The 23,342-nt window shown below is 54.8% G+C and overlaps 1 protein-coding gene across 4 annotated transcripts; it reads left to right on the top strand.

The window, feature by feature from the left end:
• Nucleotides 1–626: 626 nt before the first annotated feature.
• On the top strand, nt 627–19,391 carry ERAL1 (Era like 12S mitochondrial rRNA chaperone 1). Of its 4 annotated transcripts, none has more exons than XM_037880740.1 (12): nt 627–761; nt 1,999–3,712; nt 10,641–10,802; nt 11,140–11,267; nt 11,358–11,435; nt 11,599–11,645; nt 12,104–12,165; nt 12,628–12,740; nt 13,961–14,362; nt 14,677–14,826; nt 15,114–15,194; nt 15,994–19,391. In XM_037880740.1, exons 2-12 carry the CDS (start codon nt 3,526–3,528, stop codon nt 16,114–16,116), a joined length of 1,533 nt encoding a protein of 510 aa, XP_037736668.1. In that variant the 5' UTR covers nt 627–761; nt 1,999–3,525; the 3' UTR covers nt 16,117–19,391. The 4 variants fall into 4 exon arrangements, with proteins under 4 accessions (XP_037736668.1, XP_037736667.1, XP_037736671.1 ...); XM_037880742.2 differs by lacking the exons at nt 627–761; nt 1,999–3,712 and adding exons at nt 7,102–7,241; nt 10,152–10,322; XM_037880739.2 differs by having other exon boundaries at nt 690–3,712.
• Nucleotides 19,392–23,342: the final 3,951 nt, after the last annotated feature.

Here is a 23,342-nt window from a genome sequence, read left to right as displayed (position 1 = left end):
TGCTCTTGGCAGGCTGGGCAGAAAGTGGCCCCTAGGGCATGAGCACCCCTGGCCCTAGTGCTCCTCTCTCCAGGACATGTTAGCAGGGTGGGGGGAAGAGCTCCTCCTGCTGCTCGGTTTCCAGGGCCCCTCCCGCTGGTGCCCAAGTCCCCCCGCTCTCGTGATGTGCGTGTGCTAACCCTGAAGCAGGTGCCAGGCACGTGGGGTGGCCGTGGGCCCTCCTGGCCATGGGCCAGGGCACCTGGGCTGGGCTCTTTTGATGGCAGTCCTGGGGAATGTGTGTAATGACACTCGACATTCTGGTGCAGCTGTCACAGGCCATTTACAAATGGGAAGAACTTGCCCCTACATCCCAGGCCCCACCAGTACTTCTCTGACCCAGGGGAGCAAGGCAGGGGGGCAGTGCTGCTGGGCCAGGTGGTTTGTGTGGGGGTTGTGCCGGGTGCAGGGGCCTTTCGCCCCAGGGGAGTGGGCAGGGTGCTAGCTCTACACCAAGCAGACAGGACTCAGTTGCTGTCTTCAAAGCTCTGTCATTTCCTGGAACTCCCTAGCACTGGGGCAGACTCTTCCCTGCTGCAGCTGCACCAAAGCCAGGCAGGAAAGGGTTAAAAGGGGAGGGCAAGATATGAGCAGATACTTGATATGCAAATGAGGCCAGAGTAGGTATTATAAGTGACTCAGCTGGAGGCGCTGGCTCTGTAGTGGAAAGAAGGAGCCCACTCCCCTCCCCGGCCTGGCCCGCCCGGCCCGGCCCTAGCCAGGTAAGTGCCCAGACCCTGCTCTGCCTTCCTGAGGCTCACCAGGAGGGGCCTCGCTCTTTTATTCCTTAGATTCTTCTCTTTAATGACTTATCCATAGTCCCAAGGGGTGAACAGCTGCTCTGCTCCAGCCCACCAGGGTGAATTGGCTGCATCCTGTCCCACCCACTGGAGACTCCCGTGGGCTGGTGGGTCACATTCGAAGAGGGCCTGGACTCTGCTACGTGCTACTATCCCCTGGCCTGGGTTGTAACTGCCACATGCTTGTTCAATCTTCCCGGGGTAGATTCTACCAGGGCTGGTCCCTGGAGTTCCAGAGGGAAGCTGGTTCGCCTGGTGATGGCAGCCAGGCTAAGGGAAAGGGGCTCTCGCAGTGCCGCCTTAGACTTCCCCAGAGCTGCATCAGTGGGGCAGCCCCGGCAAAGAGGCCTGGGGCCCCTTGCGCTGCTTTATTACAGGCTGGATTTTCTTTGCTTGCTCCCCTAAGTCCCAGCTCCCTCTCAGCAGCCAGCAGGGTGGCAGCAGGCACCGTGACAATCTCTGCACTTGGGAACAGAGACGGGCCCCTTGCCATGAGAGGGTGAATGTCCCCAGGGATGCAAAAGACCAAACCCCAGCTCCCTGTACCCCTGACTTGTGGGGTGCCAGGCAACTAGCTCCATGTACCCCTGACTTGTGGGGTGCCAGGTAACTGGCTCTGTGCCCATCTCTGCGCTGTGGGCATGGAAACTTTGTTTGGAGGCTGGGGCGCTGCGTGTGGAAAGGCCTGTGTTATCAGGCCCCCTTCTCCATCCCCATGGAGGGCAGGCGCACTCCCCACTCTGCGTGTCTGAGGGGCACTGCCATTTCCAGTGCTCTGGGAAGCCCTTTGGCAGGAGGCTGGTGCTGGCTGGGGATGGTAACTGGAGTAACACCCCACACACCTCCCTTGGATGCCAGGAGGGCAGGACAAGCAAGGACAAGATCCAGGGAGTTCTGGGAGACTATTCCCCACCCCTATAAGACATCATGTGGGGTTCTGGCACCAAACTGCCTGCCCAGAAGCTGGGAGGCCCAGAGTCCAGGCCTGCCCTGGCTTTATATTGTACCCTGTGGCTTTAGGAAGTCCTAGGGCAGCTGAGAAGCTGGTGGGAGGAGGGAGTAGCGGCTGCTCTCAGGCAGGCCGGACTGGCTTTGTGCTGTCCTGTCTCAGCAGCTCTCTGGTCTCGCCCATAACGCCGCTCTCTTGGTGTTTTTCTAGGTTCCCTTTTCCAGCCCAGGCAGCAAGAGCGTCCACCCGCCGTGGGGGCTCTGGGCAGGATATCATCGTATACTGTAAGTTTGCTATGAGACACTACAGTATAGATGATGTACTATCCTGAGCTTCACCCCTCAGCCAGGAGCTCTACTGCAGGTCCAGCCTGGCCAGCTGGGAGCAGTGGCCCAAAGCACTTCTAGCACAGCACAAGTTCCTCCCCCTCCTGCAGAGGAGTGGAGGGCTAAGCAGGGGGGGGCTAAAGCCACCCATGAAGGCCTGGCCCTGCCTGTGGCACCCTCGCCCCTTCAGCCTCTTCCTGCATTCAGTGCGCTCCTCTTCCCCGGTTTCCAGCGTGGGACGGAAACGAGCGCTATCTTCCTGCCGCTCTGGGGCACCTGCACCAACAGGCAGCAAGTGGGGCAGCAGCCAGTGGGAAAGAAAGGGTTAACAACCACTCCTCCCGCCAGGCTGGGAGGCCCTGCCCTGCTGAGGGGGGGGATTCCACCCCCGCCTGGGCAAGAAGCAGCTTTCAGGGCCGGCGAAGGCCCCTGCCAGGAGGCTGAGCCCATGGAGTGTCAATGAAACCGTTACCATTACTGACTTTAGTAATGGTAACGGTTCTACTGCCACGCCAGCATCCGGCCGGCGAGAGCAAGAGGAGCAGCACCCCACTGCCAGGTGCGGAGCAGGACCCCGCCAGGGGGCCAGCCTCTACGGGAGGCCAGCAATGAGACCCTCCCCCAGCGTCTCAAAGCTGGGGAGGGGCAGGGGGAGAGCTTGGGGTACCCTGCCTGGGGGTCAGATTCCCTTGGGCCACACCCCCTCTCCCTAGTCCCTCTGCCAATCAATGAGAAATAAAGGTGTTTCCTCCGATGTCTGGATTTCTTTCCCCTATTTGTCTGATCCCAGAAAACAGCCCTCCAAAGGCAGGGCCCAGCAGTGATGCTGCCTGTGCCCCTTGCGGGGTGAGGGGCAGGGAGGTTCCCCTCCTGGAGTGGGAACAAGCAGACCAGGAGAAACCTGCCCCAGGAGCTCTGTTCTTCTCTCCTAGAACCGGCACCCAGCGTCCCCCTCTGCCGTGGTGCTGGCTACAAGCCTGCTGCGAGAACCAGCAATTCAGGCAATTAATTGAGCTGCTCAAGGCGGGGAAGGAGAGGGTGGTAGAAAAAAGTCCTCAGCAGTCTGCTCCCCTCTAGTGGGGCACCCTGCTCCTGCCATCCAGCCCCCCTGCTCTTCCGTTCCTGGCCTTCTCGCTCCTTACTCCAGTGCCCCATTGCGTGTCCTCAGCTTGACGCCCGCCAGGCAGGGGCTCTTGTGGCCTCACGCTGCTCGGTACCCGCTTCCTCTGGGGTTTGGGGTACCTCACTCACCTCTCCGTGCCTTCATCTGCACCCAGATGGGAGGACTATCTCCCCCGCTCCGCGCAGGGCGGGTTGTGAGGCTGAGCAGGATTGCAGGGGTGAGAGATGGCCAAACCCCTCTGCTGGGCTCTACCTTCACAGAGAGCCGCTCTCTCCATAAAGAAAGGCGATGGGATCCCAGGGGACGCTGTCACCCGCTGCCCACCCCACACTGGCTGTCTGGAGCGCCTGGGTGGCAGGGGCCCTGTTCTTCGAGCTGGTGCTGAGCAAGCTGGCAGTAAATCACGCCAGTGGGGCAGGAGCAGGCCAGCACATGGCAACCAGTCCTTGGCCAGACACGAACAATGCTATGGCAGGTGGGTAAGGGGGCAGGTGGGTCAGCAGCCCACTGGGCCTGCCAAGCCCTCGCCTGGGCCGTTCTAGGCTGGGCTTGTATCAACGCTGGTCTTGCAGAGAGAGTTTAGGGCCCTGCAGGGCAGAGGTGGGGATGCTGGGGTGGGGGGAGCTGGGGAGCAGCAGGGGGCTGGGGGAAGGTTAGCATCCCAGGGCCTGGGGCTACTGTACTGCAATGCAAACAGCAACACAGCAGTGGGGTGCGTGTGCTGGGGAAGCATCAGTGGGTCCACCTATTGCCAGGGGCTTGGGACTGCAGGAGCTGAGGTGGGGGCTGGGGGGAGGTCAGGGGGCACTGGAGGGGAACTGAGGGGACTGCAGGGGTGTGGGGGCTATAGGGGGGCCATGGGGGCAGTAGGAAGCTGGGGGAGCTGTGGGGATTGCGGGGCACTGGGGGGTGGGGGGCTGCAGGGGCCGGGGGAGCTGAGGGGATTGCGGGGGGGTGGGGGGCTGTAGGGGCTGGGGGGATTGTGGGGCACTGGGGCATGGGGGACTGTAGGGGCCGGGGGGCTGAGGGAATTGCCGAATCCTGAGGGGTGAGGGGCAGTGGGGGCCGGGGGGGCTGAGGGGATTGCGGGGCCCTGGGGGTGGTGGGTTGGGGGGCCCAGGGGCTGAGGGGATTGCTGGGCCCTGGGGGTGCGGGGCTGTAGGGTCCGGGGGGGCTGAGGGGATTGTGGGGCCCTGGGAGTGGGGGCTGTAGGGGGTCCCAGGGGGCTGTAGGGGGCCCTGGGGCTGAGGGGACTGTGGGGCACTGGGGGCCGGGGGGGCTGAGGAGATTGCGGGGGGGCTGTAGGAGGCCCGGGGGGGGGCTGTGGAGGCCAGGGGGGCTGAGGGGATTGCGGGGCGCTGGGGGTGGGGTGTGTAGGGGGCCCAGGGGCTGAGGGGATTGCCGGACCCTGGGGGTAGGGGGCTGTAGGGGCCGGGGGGGCTGAGGGGATTTGCGGGGGGGTGGGGGTGTAGGGGGCCCTGGGGCTGAGGGGACTGCGGGGCACTGGGGGCCGGGGGGGCTGAGGGGATTGCCAGGCCCGGGGGGGGGCTGAGGCAGGCTGTAGGGGGTCCGGGGGCTGAGGGGGTTGCCAGACCTGGGGGGGGCTGAGGCGATTGCGGGGGGCTGTAGGGGGCCCGGGGGGTTGAGGGGGTTGCCAGGCCTGGGGGGGGGCTGAGGGGATTGCGGGGGGCTGTGGAGGCCGGGGGGCCTGAGGCGATTGCAGGGGGGGGCTGTAGGGTGCCTGGGGGGGCTGAGGGGGTTGCCAGGCCTGGGGGGGGGGGCTGAGGGGATTGCAGGGGGGCTGTGGAGGTCAGGGGGGCTGAGGGGGTTGCCAGGCCCGAGGGGGGGCTGAGGTGATTGTGGGGGGGCTGTAGGGGGCCCGGGGGGCTGAGGGGGTTGCCAGGCCTGGGGGGGGCTGAGGGGATTGCGGGGGGCCTGAGGCGACTGGGGGGGGGCTGTAGGGGGCATGGGGGGGCTGAGGGGTTGCCAGGCCCGGGTGGGGGCTGAGGCGATTGCGGGGGACTGTAGGAGGCCCGGGGGGCTGAGGGGGTTGCCAGGCCTGGGGGGGGGCTGAGGCGATTGCGGGGGGCTGTAGGGGATTGCGGAGGGGCTGTAAGGGGCCCGTAGGGGCTGAGGGGGTTGCCAGGCCCGAGGGGGGGCTGAGGCGATTGCCGGGGGCTGTAGGGGGCCCGGGGGGGCTGAGGGGATTGCGGGGGGCTGTGGAGGCCGGGGGGACTGAGAGGGTTGCCAGGCCTGGGGGGGGCTGAGGGGATTGCGGGGGGCTGTGGAGGCCGGGGGGCCTGAGGCGATTGCGGGGGGGGGGGCTGTAGGGGGCCTGGGGGGGCTGAGGGGGTTGCCAGGCCCGGGTGGGGGCTGAGGCGATTGCGGGGGACTGTAGGAGGCCCGGGGGGCTGAGGGGGTTGCCAGGCCCGGGGGGGGGCTGAGGTGATTGCGGGGGGCTGTAGGGGGCCGGGGGGGCTGTAGGGGATTGCGGAGGGGCTGTAGGGGGCCCGGAGGGGCTGAGGGGGTTGCCAGGCCCGAGGGGGGACTGAGGCGATTGCGGGGGGCTGTAGGGGGCCCGGGGGGGCTGAAGGGATTGCGGGGGGCTGTGGAGGCCAGGGGGGCTGAGAGGGTTGCCAGGCCTGGGGGGGGCTGAGGGGATTGCAGGGGGCTGTGGAGGCCGGGGGGCCTGAGGCGATTGCGGGGGGGGGCTGTAGGAGGGCTGAGGGGGTTGCCAGGCCCGGGTGGGGGCTGAGGCGATTGCGGGGGACTGTAGGAGGCCCGGGGGGCTGAGGGGGTTGCCAGGCCTGGGGGGGGCTGAGGCGATTGCGGGGGGCTGTAGGCGATTGTGGGGGGGGCTGTAGGGGGCCTGGGGGGGCTGAGAGGGTTGCCAGGACCGGGGGGGGCTGAGGCGATTTCGCAGGGCTGTAGGGGGCCCGGGAGGGCTGAGGGGATTGCGGGGGGCTGTAGGGGGCTGGGGGGGTTGCCAGGCCCGGGGGGGCTGAGGGGATTGTGGGGGGGCTGTGGAGGCCGGGGGGGCTGAGGGGATTGCGGGGGGGCTGAGGGGGTTGCCAGGCCCGGGGGGGCTGAGGGGATTGCAGGGGGGCTGTGGAGGCCGGGAGGCCTGAGGCGATTGTGGGGGGGGGGGTGTGGCGGCCAGGAGGCCTGAGGCGATTGCGGGGGGGCTGTGGAGGCCGGGGGGGCTGAGGGGATTGCGGGGGGGGGCTGTAGGGGGTTGCCAGGCCCGGGGGGGGGCTGAGGGGATTGCGGGGGGGGGGGGCTGTAGGGGGTTGCCAGGCCCGGGAGGGGGGGCTGACGGGATTGCGGGGGGGGGGCTGTAGGGGGTTGCCAGGCCCGGGGGGGGGCTGAGGGGATTGTGGGGGGCTGTAGGGGGTTGCCAGGCCCGGGGGGGGCTGAGGGGATTGTGGGGGGCTGTGGAGGCCGGGAGGCCTGAGGCGATTGTGGGGGGGGGCTGTGGAGGCGGGGGGGGGCTGAGGGGATTTCGGGGGGGGGCTGTAGGGGATTGCGGGGGGCTGGAGTGGGCCCGGGGCGCTGAGGGGGTTGCCAGGCCCGGGGGGGGCTGAGGGGATTGTGGGGGGCTGTACGGGCCGGGGGGGCTGGGGATTGCAGGGGGGCTGTAGGGGGTTGCCGGCCCGGGGGGGGAGGCTGAGGGCAGGCACCCCGGGGGTCCCGGGGCCCCGGGGGGGCTCTGGCGGGCGAGTCGCTCCCTCCCCCAGCAGAGGGCGCCCCGCCCCGCCCGGCGCAGACTGTGTCTGGGCTGCCCCGCCCCCACGCCAGGGCCCCGCCCCTCGATGTGCTCCCAGCCAATGGGGCGAGCCCCCCGCGCCCGCTCCCACAATGCCCCGCGGCGGGCGAAGATGGCGGCTCCCGGAGCGCGGGGCGGCGGGGGTTGTAGCTGCTGAGGCCCGGGCGTGTCATGGCCGCCGTGGGCCGCGCTCTGCGCTGGGCGCTGCGGGCGGGGAGGTCGGGCCGGGCCCGCACAGGTGAGAGAGCCGGGGGGGCGGGCCCCGGGCCGGGTTGTGGGGGAGGGAAGCCGGGCCTGGGGGGGCCTGGCGGGGGAGGGGAGGGAAGCCGGGCCTGGGGGGGCCTGGCGGGGGAGGGGAGCGAAGCCGGGTTGGGGGGGCCTGGGGACGGGTTGGGGGGGAGGGAAGCCGGGCCTGGGGCCGGGTTGGGGGGGCCTGGCGGGGGAGGGGGGCCGGGGGGGCCGTGGAAGGCCCCATTGGGCTGGTTCTGGTTCACTTAGCTCTGGTCTACACTAGGACTTTAGGTCGAATTTAGCAGCGTTAAATCGATGTAAACCTGCACCTGTCCACACGATGAAGCCCTTTATTTTGACTTAAAGGGCTCTTAAAATCGATTTCCTTACTCCGCCCCTGACAAGTGGATTAGCGCTTAAATCGGCCTTGCCGGGTCGAATTTGGGGTACTGTGGACACAATTCGACGGTATTGGCCTCCGGGAGCGATCCCAGAGTGCTCCATTGTGACTGCTCTGGACAGCACTCTCAACTCAGATGCACGATTGTTTGCAGTTGCTCTGACGCAGGGAGGGGCGACTGAGGACTCCGCTTACAGGGTTGGCTTACAGGGAGCTAAAATCAACAAAGGGGGTGGCTTTACATCAAGGAGTATTTCAGGCAGGACTTCACGGAGGGTTCCAATAAGAAATGGTGCACCTAAGTTGTTGTTCTTATTGGAACAAGGAGGTTAGTCTGGCCTCTGATTGATACGTGGCTAGATTTACCTCACTGCACCTTCTCTGTGAGTGACTGCAGTGTGACCTAGAGGAATGAGTCCCCTAGACAGGGGCGGGGGTGGGGTTTGCAAATGAGTACAAAACAAATCTGGTCTATTTCTTGTTTTGATCCACTCCATCTATCTTTTACATCTTTGGCTGGCAGCAGACGGTGCAGAAGACTGCATGCCATCCGCATCTCATGGCTGCTCGGCAGAAGATGGTACAATAGAACTGCTAGCCATCCTCATCTCTTGCCTGCCCGGCAGAAGATGATGCAATAGGACTGCTAGCAATCCGTATCACCTGCCTGCTCACCATAAGATGGTTCAATAGGATTGACTGCAGGACTAAAGAGAATGACCTGATCAAGTCACTCCAAATTTAGTCCCTGCGCCCATGTCTGCCCAGGCGCTCCTGATTGACCTCACACAGGTGACCAGGAGCACCTCGGACATGACGATGACGGCTACCAGTCCTATTGCACCATCTGCTGCCACAAGGCTAAGGGTTGCTGCTGCTGTGTAGCAATGCAGTACCACGTCTGCCAGCACCCAGGAGACATACGGTGACGGTTACCTGAGCGGGCTCCATGCTTGCCGTGGTATGGCGTCTGCACAGGTAACTCAGGAAAAAAGGCGCGAAACGATTGTCTGCCCTTGCTTTCACTAAGAGAGGGAGGGAACGGGGGCCTGACGATATGTACCCAGAACCACCCGCGACAATGTTTTAGCCCCATCAGGCATTGGGACCTCAACCCAGAATTCCAGTGGGCAGCGGAGACTGCGGGAACTGTGGGATAGCTACCCAAAGTGCAACGCTCCGGAATTCGACTCTAGCCTCGGTACTGTGGAAGCAATCCGCCGAGTTAATGCACTTAGAGCATTTTCTGTGGGGACACACACACTCGAATATATAAAACCGATTTCTAAAAAATCGACTTCTATAAATTCGACCTAATTTCGTAGTGTAGGCATACCTTTAGGGCGAGCTGTGGGGTCGCTGTAGAGCGGTTACAGGGCTCTGGTCTGCGTGTTTGGAGCTGTCCCCGGTGCTCTGCTGCCGCCACTCAGATGCTGGTCAACACCCCAGACTGCCAGCCTCGGCCACCAGGAGCCAACCTTCCTACTCCCTGCAGTGTGCAGCCCTCGTCTTCTGATCAGGGAGCTCTCCCCAGACCTGGAGAGCCACAGACCAGTGGGATGGGTCTGGGGGTGGGAGTGCTGTAACTGGCCAGTGTAGAGGAAAGCTCCGTATACAGTTGCTCAAATAAGAGTTTCTGCCTTGTAATGGTTAGGTCGCATGTTGAGAAACTCTCCCCTATGGTTACTCACCGTACCCTGACATCCGTTATAGCACCCGTGTTTCAGTTTCCTGGCAAAAGGAGCACAACCAGCTCTTCTTCCTGCTATCGCCGTGAGAGTTCAATAGTGCTTAGGAGTCATTGTTCAGCACTTTCTTTTTCTTTTGGTATTGAGTGCAGTCACTACTTAGCTTTGTACAACCCACCTCGAGTCAGCCCATAAAGCCAGCCTCCATCTCCCAAACAAGCCCTTTGCGCTTTCTCCCTTGCCGCCCCTCACATTTGTCAGGAGCTCCCAATAAACATCTGCAAAGCCATCTCATTAGCCTCCTTTGAATTCTTCCTTTGCTGTGATGTTTACAAAAACTTGATAGTGACTGGGCCACTGGTGTGAAACCAGTGTGTCTTGCTGACTAATATCATCTCATTGTTTCTTTGCACGTGTCCATCTCTTGTTTTTTGTCTTCTGCTTGGATTGTAAGTTCTTTGGGTCAGTTCCATCTTCTTGTTGTGTGTTTTTACCGCAGCTAGCACAGTGGGGTCCTGGTCCACGACTGCGGTTCCTAGGTGCTAGCATGATACAAATAGTAAATATCAATGTACAGGCATAAAGGACACGTTACCGGCCCCGAAGCATCTTGTAGAAAGTGAGAATTCTTAGCAGTCTGACAGCATTGGAGCAATGACAGAAGTACTAGTGTAGACTCAGCTCAGATGCCTTTCTCATCATGTTTATCTGAACTTGCTCATTGCTGACCTTAGTGACTTGTGGTAAAAATGCATGTGCCCAGTCTGCACTTGTGGTTCCATTGTTAGCACCAAAGGTGGGAGAACTGGTAAAATTTCTCTCTGCACAGGTTGCTGAAGAGGCTGCTAGATATGGACAATACAATTCAGACACAATTCCCTAAATGAATGCTGGGAAATGGTGCTGATCCCTTTTCATTGTGGAAGCTGTGTGAACTGGCACATGAGAGGGCTTTCTAAGTGTAATGGGCAGCAAGGCGGGAGGCTGGGGAGAATTACAGGTAGGGGCTTCAGCCACACTGCGTGAGAGTGTTTGCTAATATCTCTTCTAATGTGATTAATCCTTTGTACATAGTTCATACTAATGGTTTAGGAGCCTTGATTATGGAATTCCCTGGCTATGTAGTGTGTGCCCTTGTCATTACCATCCCAGCTGTAACCTGAAAGAACCATAAGCTGTTAGTGGGATTGAGGAACCCATATTGGTAAAATCTAATTTCTCAGCTGTGTTTTGAGACCATCTTGCTTAGAATTTCTTGTAGCATTTTCGGTCCAGCATGCAGCAGGTTTAAGTTGGTATTACTGTGTTGGTTTTTCAGTCAGTGGTGCCTGTTTCCTGGAGAACAGAGCCCAGAGGGTCAACATTTTCCCCGCTTGCTTTTATGGAAACAATTCTGCCCTGGATACCATCCTAGGAATTTCCAGAGAGAAGACAGAATGTGCACTGGGTCAACATCCACCATCGGTGTCTTACTGCAAAGGTAAACTCAGCTGCCTATATGATTTTTCTAGGGAGGTGGTGAACAATAGTAATAGAGGCAGCCTCTAAAGAGGGCATAGCAGAAAGTTGGAAAACAGCCTTGGAAGTACTGACTTGCAAAAGATGTTCCAACAGTTGTAAATAGCTGGGTACCCCATGAGGTGGGGATTAAAGGCTGTACGTTCTTGTAGTCTCTCAAGATTAATCTCATCAGCCACTTAATATTTTGTTTTGTGCAGTGATATCTTTTGAGTCTCTGGTGGACTACTCCATTAAATGTGTGCAGTCTGGTGTGATTGCAGTGTTTTTACTTGAACACCTTATTTCTCTCTCTGCAGCTGAGCAAGATAACTTGTTGGTGCACCAACCAGATGAGCCAGAGAACCCCAAGGTTCTGAGAGTTGCCATCATTGGAGCACCAAATGCTGGGAAATCTACCCTCTCGAATAAACTCTTGGGCAGAAAGGTAAAGCTTTGCAGCATCTGAGAACTAGGTTACAGATTGTTTTTGTCTACGTTTCTTAGATGTTGTACACATCTGACTTGTTTCCTGCAGGTTTTCCCAGTATCTAAGAAGGTGCACACCACACGATGCAATGCCCGTGGGGTCATCACAGAAGAAGACACTCAGCTGGTAGGTATTCCACATGTGATAAGGTAACTCTCAGCAATAGACATTTGTGATCCATAGCATTTTGCTTACACCTTGCAGTCTACTTCAGTTGCACAAACATGAGTTTTAGCTTCCTGTCAGTAATTACAGGAAGATCCTTATTGGTTTGGCTTTCTCTTTCTAGATCATCCTGGACACACCTGGCCTCATCAGCCACACGAAAGCCAAAAGGTATCTCTCTCAATGTGGGTAGATGAAAAATCCAGCTGGGCAAAGTTTGAGGAGCCCAGAACATGAGTTCTGTTGTCGGAGCTTGTAGAGCAGATTGAAAGGGGTGTAATGGGTATTTACACCATTATGGGTAATTGGGATAGAGGTGTGTTGTTCATAGAATGTGAAGGTGTTTGAGCCCAGTTCTTGTCTCTGAACTACCTTAAAATTACCAGCAATACAGTAGCACCTAGAGTCCACAGTCTCTGTTGAGATCACATTGTGCTAGGCACTGCACTCTCAGTGAGAGATGATGTAGGCCAAAAGGTGGCACTGCACTAGCTGGGTAATAAAAGGGAATGTGAAACGGACTGTCTTTTGTTTTAAGAGGAAATTCTTCCACTCTGCCATGGGATGGAAAAGGAGGCCGTTTATGATCAGATGCATGTGTAGTTCCATAATAGGTATTTGTCTTTCAGGCATAATCTGGAGAAATCCCTGATATGTGATCCATGGGACAGCATGAAACATGCAGACTTAGGTGGGAACCCAATTCTCATACTATATGAAGTCAAATCCTGATCTGTCTGTGGTGGGTACTTGTATGGCTCCCATTGCCCTGGTATCCGAGTGCCCATGTACTGAGTGGTGCAGCAATGGCAGCTCCTGGGTGTGCGGGGATAGAGTGGAGGGGAACTACATACAGGAACTCTCCACATATGTAACTGGGGAAAAGTATAGTATACCTGTACAACGCTTAAGGAGGAAGTGTGGATGATTGGACTGGGCTGGGTTGTTGAGGATTAGTTAGTATGGCACTGGGAAGATGTAGAAAAGTTCATTATTTTATCATATTAGGAACCTCTACACGCACACTCAGACGTACACATTCTGCTGTGGAAGTAAGAAAGGCGGTGATATGAACAAAGAGTCCACAAGCTGAGGGGCATTAAAGGCTGATGTCTGCCACGAGGGGATTCAAATGTATCTCTCTGTTTGGCAGTTCTGGTTTTGGTGGATGTGTCAGAACGCTGGACACAGAACCGTCTGAGTCCCCAGGTGCTGCAGTGTCTTTCTCAGTTCCCACAGATTCCCAGCATCCTGGTCATGAACAAGGTAAATAAGAGAGGGATCAAAGTCCTCTGTTTTATACAGTGAGTTAGCACTTGGGCATTATATACTCTTTATATACTTTATATACTCTGATACTAAACTGGGAGGAGTGGTAGATACGCTGGAGGGGAGAGATAGGATACAGAAGGACCTAGACAAATTGGAGGATTGGGCCAAAAGAAATCTGATGAGGTTCAATAAGGATAAGTGCAGGGTCCTGCACTTAGGATGGAAGAATCCAATGCACCGCTACAGACTAGGGACCGAATGGCTAGGCAGCAGTTCTGCGGAAAAGGACCTAGGGGTGACGGTGGACGAGAAGCTGGATATGAGTCAGCAGTGTGCCCTTGTTGCCAAGAAGGCCAATGGCATTTTGGGATGTATAAGTAGGGGCATAGCGAGCAGATCGAGGGACGTGATCGTTCCCCTCTATTCGACACTGGTGAGGCCTCATCTGGAGTACTGTGTCCAGTTTTGGGCCCCACACTACAAGAAGGATGTGGATAAATTGGAGAGAGTCCAGCGAAGGGCAACAAAAATGATTAGGGGTCTAGAGCACATGACTTATGAGGAGAGGCTGAGGGAGCTGGGATTGTTTAGTCTGCAGAAGAGAAGAATGAGGGGGGATTTGATAGCTGCTTTCAAGTACCTGAAAGGGGGTTCCAAAGAGGATGGCTCTAGACTGTTCTCAATGGTAGCAGATGACAGAACGAGGAGTAATGGTCTCAAGTTGCAATGGGGGAGGTTTAGATTGGATATTAGGAAAAACTTTTTCACTAAGAGGGTGGTGAAACACTGGAATGCGTTACCTAGGGAGGTGGTAGAATCTCCTTCCTTAGAGGTTTTTAAGGTCAGGCTTGACAAAGCCCTGGCTGGGATGATTTAACTGGGAATTGGTCCTGCTTCGAGCAGGGGGTTGGACTAGATGACCTTCTGGGGTCCCTTCCAACCCTGATATTCTATGATTCTTTCCTTTATACCTCTATTGAAGGTTAAACTAAGTGTTGTTTTCTTGGCAAGTGCCACAGAAGAGATCAATTTATTTGAAGGTTTCCAGTGTCTTGTAACTTACTAGGGGGTGACGTAGGCCTGCAGCAAATAGTGCAGACCTTACATCTGTAATTCATCCCTCTTTCACCTCAAGATTTGGATTATTACATGAGACAGTTACATTTGTCCCAGTTCCATCTGGAACAAATTCCTGATCAGTCTCTCTATTTCAGGTGGATCTGCTGAAGAGAAAGGCCCTTCTGCTGGACCTGGTCACTGAGCTCACAGAAGGAGTTGTAAATGGAAAGAAACTGAAAGTGAAATCTATGTCTAAGATACATTCGGACTCCACCAGAAACAATCCCCTTCAAAGCATCCAAACTTGTCTGTCTGAAAATACATCCAAACAGTCTGGTTATCTCCAGGATGCCAGCGAAGTCCAGAGAGGTTCTAGCTCAGATACCAGTTGTAACATGAGGGCATCAAACTCTAATCATATGTTGGAAGGCACAGAGAAAGTACAAATTGCAAACCACCAGGTATCTAGAGACTTAAAGAACAAGAAAGGCTGGCCACACTTCCAGGAGATCTTCATGCTAGCAGCTATTAATGGAGAGGCAGTGGAAACGCTGAAGGTAAATTAGCCTGAAATAATTGCATTCTACCTTGTGACTTGCACCCTCTCACTCTTGTGGATCTCACTCTTGCACCCTCATATCGTATGAGGAAATAACCAACCTTTATTTGTCTGACCTGTCCCCTTTCTCCTGGCCTGCGGTCTGCAGCTCCCTAAGGAGTCCCTGGTATGCTGGTGATGGGGTGCCATCTGACCGAGGGAACTGTACCATGTCAGACTACTTAAGAGTGCCATCTTTGATTTATTTCCACCTAGGACTTTTACCGGTGACTTTGGGTCCCCTTTAACTGCCCCTCTTCTTTGTGTTGACAGAAGTACCTCCTGATGCAAGCCAAGCCAGGTCGATGGGAGTACCACAGCAGGGTTTTGACAAGCCAGTCCCCACAGGAGATCTGTGATGATATAATTAGGGGGAAGCTACTGGATTATCTGCCACAAGAAGTGCCCTACACTGTGCTTCAGGTAGGAAGCAGCTCAGTGAGAGCAGCTTTTCATAAGTGTCCATATGATGAGCGAGATCCTTCCTGGTAATCTCTAAAGATTTGGGTTTAATGTTTGAGGGCATATGGCACTGCATTATTCCCAAGTCCTTCACTGGGGAGTAGGGCCCTCATGATGCCTGTTGTGCATGTGTGCTTGGCCACGAGAGGGACAGGCAGCAGAATAGGAGTCTCTGGGGCCTGGAGGCAGGGGACTTTGCTCTTTGGAGGGGTTTACTGAGTGGTTGGGTTTGTGCCTTAATGTTGCAGAAGACGGAGATGTGGGAGGAAGGGCCGAGTGGGGAGCTCATCATCCTGCAGAACCTGCTGGTCCCAAAGGAGACTCATGTGGTGAGTATTGTCGGAGAATCTCTATGCTCTTTCGCTGCTGATTGGGGGAGTCCATGGGGCAGAAGAAAGGAGGGTCTGCAGACCCAGTGCGGGAGTAGGATCCTTCGTGCATCCATGGAGTTCAGTCACATTTGTATGGAGCATACTAGACATCCTGTTTCTTAGCCAGTTCTCTGCTATAGGCTAATGCGCCCTGCACTAGGCTTGCAGTACAGACTCTGAGTCCTGTGGGCTGTGAAGACTCTGAGTCCTGTGGGCATGTACTAGGTGGAGCATAGCAGTGACAGGGTCTACTCTGTACCTTCCTTACCCTCTGACTAGAGCATGAAGGCACAGCATGCGCCAGCCTCATGTGTGAGTTGGCCAGTCAGTCACTCAAGGTACCTATCTCCCCTTTGGCACAGACCATGCTGTCTGTGTCTGAGGTAGAGAGTACAGGCCCTCCCAGTGTCAAGCAGCTGGTTTTTCAGTTTCTCTGCAAATGGGGCAAGAGCCTGCACTGTTCTGTGGTGACAGATACCCCATAGGCAGGGTTCAGGGATGCTTCAAATCAGTGTTTCTCAACGATCAGTCTGTGGACTGGCACCAGTCCCTGAGATCTCCCTGACGCAGTTTAGGAAGGCAGCAAGCCGGTGTCTGGTATCAAAAAGGTTGAGAGAGACTGAAATGAAACATCCTCTTTATCTGCTTCCCCAGTCACCATGTTGCTCTCTCGGGCTGTCTCTCCCTGCAGTTAGGTGGCACTGCCAGAAGTCAGGGAGGTGAATGTGATAATCCTCTGTCTCTGTTTGTGGTACAGAAGATGCTGATCGGTGTGGGAGGCCAGCTGATCAGCAAGATTGCTCAGGAGGCCGGTGAGGACCTGATGAACATATTCCTGTGCGACATCCGCTTGAAGCTCTGTGTGAAGCTGAAGAAATGAGCTGCTCGTTTAGATGTTACCAACTCTTGTTGTCTGACCACTAATGAAGAGATGGACATGCTGAAGAACATGGAGCCACCCCTTTATGGTGGGGCTGATGCCCGCTGGCAATATCAGAGCACTGAGATTCCCCCCGGGTACAGTGAGGGATGCTGAGTAAACCAAAGAACTAAAGCAGAATGTTCTTCGAAGGGTCGGAACTGCAATGAGTTTAATGGTGGAACGTGGTGAAATCTTCAGACGTTGACCTACCCCCAACAGATTATCCAGTGAGAATTTGGAGTGGATGTTGGGGAACCAACCTGCCCCTCCAGCCCAGTTTTAGTGCTGCATTTACAGAGCCATCTGTCTTTGCTTTCTCTACTGCTTCTTGGCTTTCGCGTCCTTTGGAGGACTAGCCTGCTATCTGTACTGCCAAAAGCAAAAACCTGTGGCTGGAAGTTGTGCTGAAAATGACGATTCTGCAGTGGCAGAATACGGGGTGGAGAGAGGAGGCAAGAGCACAAATTGAATCTCTAAGGCCAGGGTCATTTCTGAAGGGCTCAAACAAGTGTCACCTGCATGCATGTCCAGATGCATGCATTGTATTGCACCTGAGTGGGCATGAGTGATATGAGCACTGGTCTGTCAAATACTCTCCAGACCATTAATGTCCACTGTGAAGAAGTAACTCTAGTCTCCCTCAGGCAAGAGCTTAAAACGCTTCTACAGTAATTGGTGTTCTAGGAAAACTGCAGACTCAGCTATGAGTAGGCTGAGTGAATACTGTAAAGTGAAATGCTGCCTGTATAGTGCTTGGGGGTCCTTTGGCCTGAAAGTGGCTTTGTAAATATAACTGTCCTTTAAAGTTCAAAAGGACTGCTGTCTTCTGGCAAAGAAAGGGTTATTGGGTGTATTCCCCTCATCTCATGTCTTCAGTGCTGCAAGGCCACGTAGCTGTACAACTAGAAATGGTGGTGGTCCAGCTGAAAAGGCTGCACCAGCCCAGCTCACATGCTGATCTTCCTTGTGATTGCAGCACCTCGTGCTATCTGCGTGGTGCTGCTTCTGCAGGCTGTGGAAGTCTAATGAATGAGGGATCATGGAAATTGGGCCTTTAGGAGCCAGATGTTTGCTGATGGGGGCTGGAGCAGGGGATGTTGCTTGCAAATAGAGCGACTCATTCCTTTTTAGTGTAGCTGGGATAGCAGGTGGGTATTGCTGAGGGAATCACTCTATGGTTGCAGTCAAAGAGGGACATGTTGACTAAGCAGTGGTTCCCAACTAGAGTGCACCTGCAATAGGGTGGTGAATGGATACGGTCTCCCTTCCCCTACGCAGTTGGCACCCTGGCCTCTTTCCATTCTCCTCTTTCCTATTTTGCAAGTATTTTTGTTGTCTTGTTTTCTGTCCTGTATCCTTTTCTCTCACTCGCCAGAAGGCTGTGAGGGAGGGGCCAGGCTGCACATGCTGCTGTGACTGAGCTGAGTATCAGGAGAGCGTGGGTCAGTGGGCTGCTGTCTGAACATGAAGCTCTGTATACCTGAGGGGCTGCTGCAGGAGGCTGGGGGAAAGGGAAGTGCCTCCCAAGGAGCTGCCTGATTTTAGAAGCGGCAATTCGAGAAAATTGCCATGGGGTGGAAAGTGGATCCATTGAAAGGCTTTCTCTACTCCCATTGCTCCTTATCTCCTTTGCACTGCCCCAGGGGATTCTAGGTGTGCCCCAGGTTGGAGAAGCAGGGATGTCGCAGGTCAGGCTTGAGGCTCATTGCAGAGCTGGCAGGGACGTTCGCCTTGACTGGTAGCGGGTGACACGGGTCAGGACTGAACGCCGTGGAGATTGAGAAGACTAAAATCTGGGCTGCATGGCAGTCTATAGGCTTGTGTTGCCCTTGCAATAGCTATGTTGGTGTTGGCACGGACTGGCACAGCCTCTGGAGACAAAGATGAGATGAGCTGTTTACTGGCACCAAGATGCATTAACTGGCATATTATAGATATGTATCTAGACCAGTGTTTCTCAAATGTGGTCAGGATGGCTGCATGTGGCCACCAGGGAATTTTCTTGCAGCCACAGCCTCCCGGGCGGGGATAGGGGAGAAAGCAGCGGCCCCCTCCCCCAGGCCGCCAGCAATGGTTGGGTCCTGCTCACCTCCGGGGAAGACAAGCTAGAGGAGCAGGCAGCCAGTAAGTGCCCCACCTTCCCAGGGCTGGTGGGGGCAGGCTTCAGCCACAGGGCTTCAGGCTCCGTTTCCCAGCTGTACGGTGGCGGGCTCTGCCCCAAGGTCACTCCCCCCTCCAGTGCACCTGGCCCCTGCTGCCTCCCTATCCATCTCCCCATCCAGGGCTTAATTTGTCCCCAGGCTTGCTGGGGCTGAGTAAGCCTGCTGGGAAAAATGGTATTTGTATGTTTAATATCACTTTTCACAGCAGACTTAGTAACTAACATGTCTCTTTTTAAATTAAAAAAAAAAGGGCAACCAAAAAAAGCAAAAGACATAAGAAAAAATACAAGAACTTACCAAGCACCTTATTTGTTTCTATTCTGTTTAGGCCCAGTAAAGAATAGAGACAACTGTATGTTATTTTTATTGACTCTGGGGAAAAAATCCCAAATAAATTACAATGATTTGGACATGTATATGTGCATATTTCTTTTTCCTAAAGTTAATTAAGTATTTAGGAAAAATTGTCAGAGTGGCCACCACCATCACTCTGAGGCCACCAAAAAAATTGTGAGAACCCCTGATCTAGATTCATCATTCCCCTGCCGTGTGGGTTTGCTATATAAATCAGGTGATTGACTCCCTTATTCAGATCACAAGCCACAGAGTGTTGATCTCTCCATGTTCCCAGAGCTAGGCTTGCTAAAGGATCTTGCATATGGTAGGAGATCTCTTGAGACATCAAGCTACATTTCCCATTCTGTGGTGTTTACAAGCAGCCCTGAGTGAGGAGGCACTTAAGGTGCTGCCCAGACAATTAAAATAAGGATACCTTCAGGTCCCCCAGGCACTCCCAGCTCCTGTTTGGAACCCAAACCTCTCATGAAATCCAGTGCCAGTTTCTTCCTTTCCAGAGAAAAGGGGAGGCTTCGGTGGCACTGACAAAACCCACTGAGCCATTAAAGACTCTGCCATGGAGAAAATAAGAGCATCTCTGAGCAACAGTGAGCTGCCTTCAGATAGTAAGGGGATACCCTGACTTCTTTCTCTCAATGCGGGGGATATTTTGGTGCCCTGAATGTTTCTAACTGACTTCTATTCCACTGACAATAAAATGAGGTCCCTGCTCAAGCAGTCGTTTCTCTTCTCCTTTCTGTCAGACGGCATCGGCTACCTGGGATCTGTTTTACTCTGACTAAAATGAGGACACTTTCATGTATCTTCTTTCTTCCCAGCTGAGCTTAGATCACCTTTCCATAGCAGGTTTCAGAGTAACAACCGTGTTAGTCTGTATTCGCAAAAAGAAAAGGAGTACTTGTGGCACCTTAGAGACTAACCAATTTATTTGAGCATAAGCTTTCGTGAGCTACAGCTCACTTCATCGGATGCATGCTTATGCTCAAATAAATTGGTTAGTCTCTAAGGTGCCACACGTACTCCTTTTCTCTTTCCATAGCAGTGGATTGTTCACAGGTGCTTCTGAAGTTGACACCTTGCAGAGAAGAGAGACAGGTAAAGGAGCTTTGAGGATTCAAAAGGTTGTTTCATTTGGTGTCAGATACAATGAGGAAACCATTCCTTTGTGGAGTGTTGACAGACAAAGGTCAGTCTCAAGCTGCCACAAAGCATATTTCAGTGATTTTCCAGGCTGAAGATCAGAGCCCAGTGCCTGGAGCAGCTGGTCCCTAGGAGTGAGAGGTGATGGAAAATCAATGCAAAATGTATTTCCTTGAAATGGAAATACTGTGTGTGAAAATGCTTAGTTGCCTAACTACCCGACTGACTCAGTGAGAGGCTGTGCTTAGGGCCTGCTCAGTCTGAAATGTGAGGCAGTAGCTCATTAATAAGGCTTGGCAAATAGATTAATTAGACATCAGCCAATCAGTTCTCATATGAAAGGTACTGTTAGCATTTGTCTGAAGGCCCAGACTACGGAAGGTGCTATCTTCCTGGAGCACAGATATATTTTAATTCTTCCTGATTTTGGGAAGGCAACATGGGCATGGAGGGGGCTAGTCAGGGCTCTTCATATTGTACTAAGCTAACAAATGCCATTGTAGTAGTTAGGATGAAATGATAATGGGGTTAGGCAGCCATGTGATCAGGTGTCCATGGGGTTGGGAACATGGAGGTCAGGTGACAATGCAGTTAGATGACAGGAATAGTAACCTGTGGAGTGAGATGCTACTGGGCTAAGGAGTAATGCCTGGCATCTAGATACTGTGCTGATAATCTTCAGAAAAAGCTTAGGAGTCTTGTTTGTCTCTTGGGAAAACACTGACATGTTGCAGACTGAGGTTTGATTTCAGTTATTGGTGAGGTTCTGAAAGGGGGGAAACTTTCTAACTGACCTTGTTTTACAGTAAGTGATTGCACCTAATGTTTGTGGTGGTGGTAGCAGCGGTATTGAGAGCCCTGTGTCACACTGGGCTCTACAAATGCTAGGCGTTCTCACTTAAATAGTGTGAAAATACCATTGGGCTGAGGGCAGAGATGACAGTGTTGCTAGCTGCATCCCCCTCCTGCAGCCAGATATGGCTTAACCTGTGGTTGCAAAGATGCAACTAAAATTGGGCAGGATCTTACATCATTAACAGTCAGTGGCTGGCATGTCTGTGGTCTCTTCCTAGGTGCCAGCAGCCTGAGAGGAATCTGTATCATGGTACAGAGGGGATCAGTAAATCATCATTCATGAAATAAAACCAAAAATGATGGGGTGGCAGGTTTGTGCTCTATGCTGGCTGGCAAGTGCATGTGCCATTCCTCCCTCTTGGACAAGAATGTGGACGCTTTCTTGGACTGAAGCCCAAACTTCACCATGTCTGAGCAGAACCTTCTAGGGAGGATGCACCTGTTTAACTGATCGTGCAACTGACTTCAAGGCATGGAGAGTGGACAAATGCCCCATATATCATTGCTAGTAACTAACCTCCATGGGCATCTGCTTTGCAGCCAATTATAGGGACAGAGATGAGAAAGTAAGGCATAATTATTTATGATATGCGAGAAACTGCCATGTCAGCTAAACAGAGCAGAGTCCTGGCTTTCCCTGGTACGGAAACACGAGTGACCCCCTGTAAAGTGCAGTTACAATTACCTATACTGCAAGTGCAGCACGTGAAATAAGCCTTTAATAGGAAGTCCAGCCTCATCTCACTGCTAGGTAGGAAGAGCATTCACTTGCCTCAGTGGGAAGGAGGCAGGTGAAACGGCCAGGGAGAGCAGTAGACAAGCCACCTTGGAAGGAAGCAAAGAACCGCAGCTCCCCCTGGGTGTAAGGAATGAATTCTGAGGGCTGGTTGGGAGGGAGGTGTGCTGTCAAGGAGAGTCCCAACAAAGTGTGGACAAGACTGCCAACTTTTAATGCTGACCAAATTCCCTGGCTCCTAGTAACAGTTGTGGCAGCAATCTGCATCCTTCTGGCTGCCAGTGCATTCTCAGGCTAGGCTGCCATTACTTTCTCTACAAGATGCCCTCCCTTTCGTCTTCCTTCCAAAGGTGTGAACTGTCCGTCTTTCCAGATGGGCTGCACCTGCTCCATTCTTTGATGGCATGTGGTGTAGCAATTTGTTAGCTGTCTAAAGTGATGAATGCTGCTCCCAAGCCCTCAATTTAGCTGAAGCAAGATATTCTGCTTAATTTATCCGTCACCTTTTTTTTTTTCTACACAGGGCTAAAAACTCTTCAGCGTCATGTAAGAGTGGTTCTGTCACCTTAATATTGTCCGAAAGGTTAATCCCACTGCCTATATAGGCCTAGTAGCATATTAGGAAACGGGATTTAAATAAGCTTTTAAACTCTCTCAGTGCCACTTGGGTCTGTGACAAAAATGTCAAACTGCCAAGGGCTAAAAAAGCTGTGTTTTGTAAACTCTATGCAACAGATACAAACCTGCAGTAACAGAAAAGGGAGGTGAAATTTTCTCCATTTTACATTTGGGGAAACAGACACAAACAGGTTTAATTAGCCTGTTGCTAGTAGAGGGGAGATTATCCGGTTTATGGTAGTGCCTACTGCCCATGGCACATTCCAGACAGAATAGAGTACAATTCTGTCCTGAGCTGTTAGCTCTGAAAGGATGGAGGTGGAAGTTATGATAAAGTGGTATAGCACAACTGGACTGGAGAAGCAAGTCCCTGCTGTCTTTTGAAGGATGTATGGTCCCTTCATGCACCGCACAGGAGAATAGCTTTCACTTCTGTTCCCCCTCCCCCTCATGCTAATTATTATTCTGCAGCAATGCCCAGCAGGTCTGGGTACCAAGCCTTGGCTATGGATTATTGTACTTCTATTACAGTAGCGCCTTTTGGTGGTCCTCCTGTGTGAGGCCTATGAGTACAGGGGGGGGGTGTGCATAGCTGACAGAATTTATAATCTAAGGTAAAGGGGGCCTTAGGGCCTGTGTAGGGTCTGACGGCTGGGTAGTTCCTATGCATTTTGAAAGAAGTATTTGAAATACCAAAAAGAAATTTAAAACCCCCCTGTTGCTTTATCAGCCCTAGAGCAGAGAAGCGGTTTATTTACAGCACAGACAAGGGACTCTCGCCAAGCAGCACCTTGCTGCTCACCGTGTCTCCCCTTGCGCTGGGACAGAATGAGGCCACGGGCCAACCTGGGCGGCCCTAGGCACTCAGCACCAGCGCCCCCCAGCCCCCCGCTTCCCTCTGCGCCAGTTCTGAGGCCGAGTCCGCGCTAGACGCTTGTCAGCCAGAGGCCGAGCGGGGTGATCCCGCCTACTGCGGTCGTGCTTGGAGGCCCTAGTGTAGACGCTCCCAGCGCTGCGGTTTTGCTGGCGGGGGGGTCGCTCGCTTTACCCTACCGCCAGACAGCGCAGCGCGGCTGTGAAGGCCGCGTCCCTCCCGGGAGCCTGGCCCCTAGAGGGCGCTGGGGCGCGAGGGGGCGCAAAGCCAGAGGGCGGCGTCGTCCCCTGCGGCCAGGGCTGCTGGGCCCACTGTGGGGCGGGGTGGGGGCTGCCAGGCCCCCCGTTGGCACGGCGCGGACAGGCAGCGCTGTGGCCACCCCGCCGGGGGGGGGTCCTGGCCGCCCCGCACTGCGCCGACCCCAGCACCCGCCTCCTGCCGC

This window comes from Chelonia mydas, chromosome 17 (genome assembly GCF_015237465.2).
Source record: "Chelonia mydas isolate rCheMyd1 chromosome 17, rCheMyd1.pri.v2, whole genome shotgun sequence".
NCBI lineage: Eukaryota > Metazoa > Chordata > Testudines > Cheloniidae > Chelonia > Chelonia mydas.
Note: the sequence above shows the minus strand (reverse complement) of the source record. Positions and strands in the feature narration are given on the sequence as shown.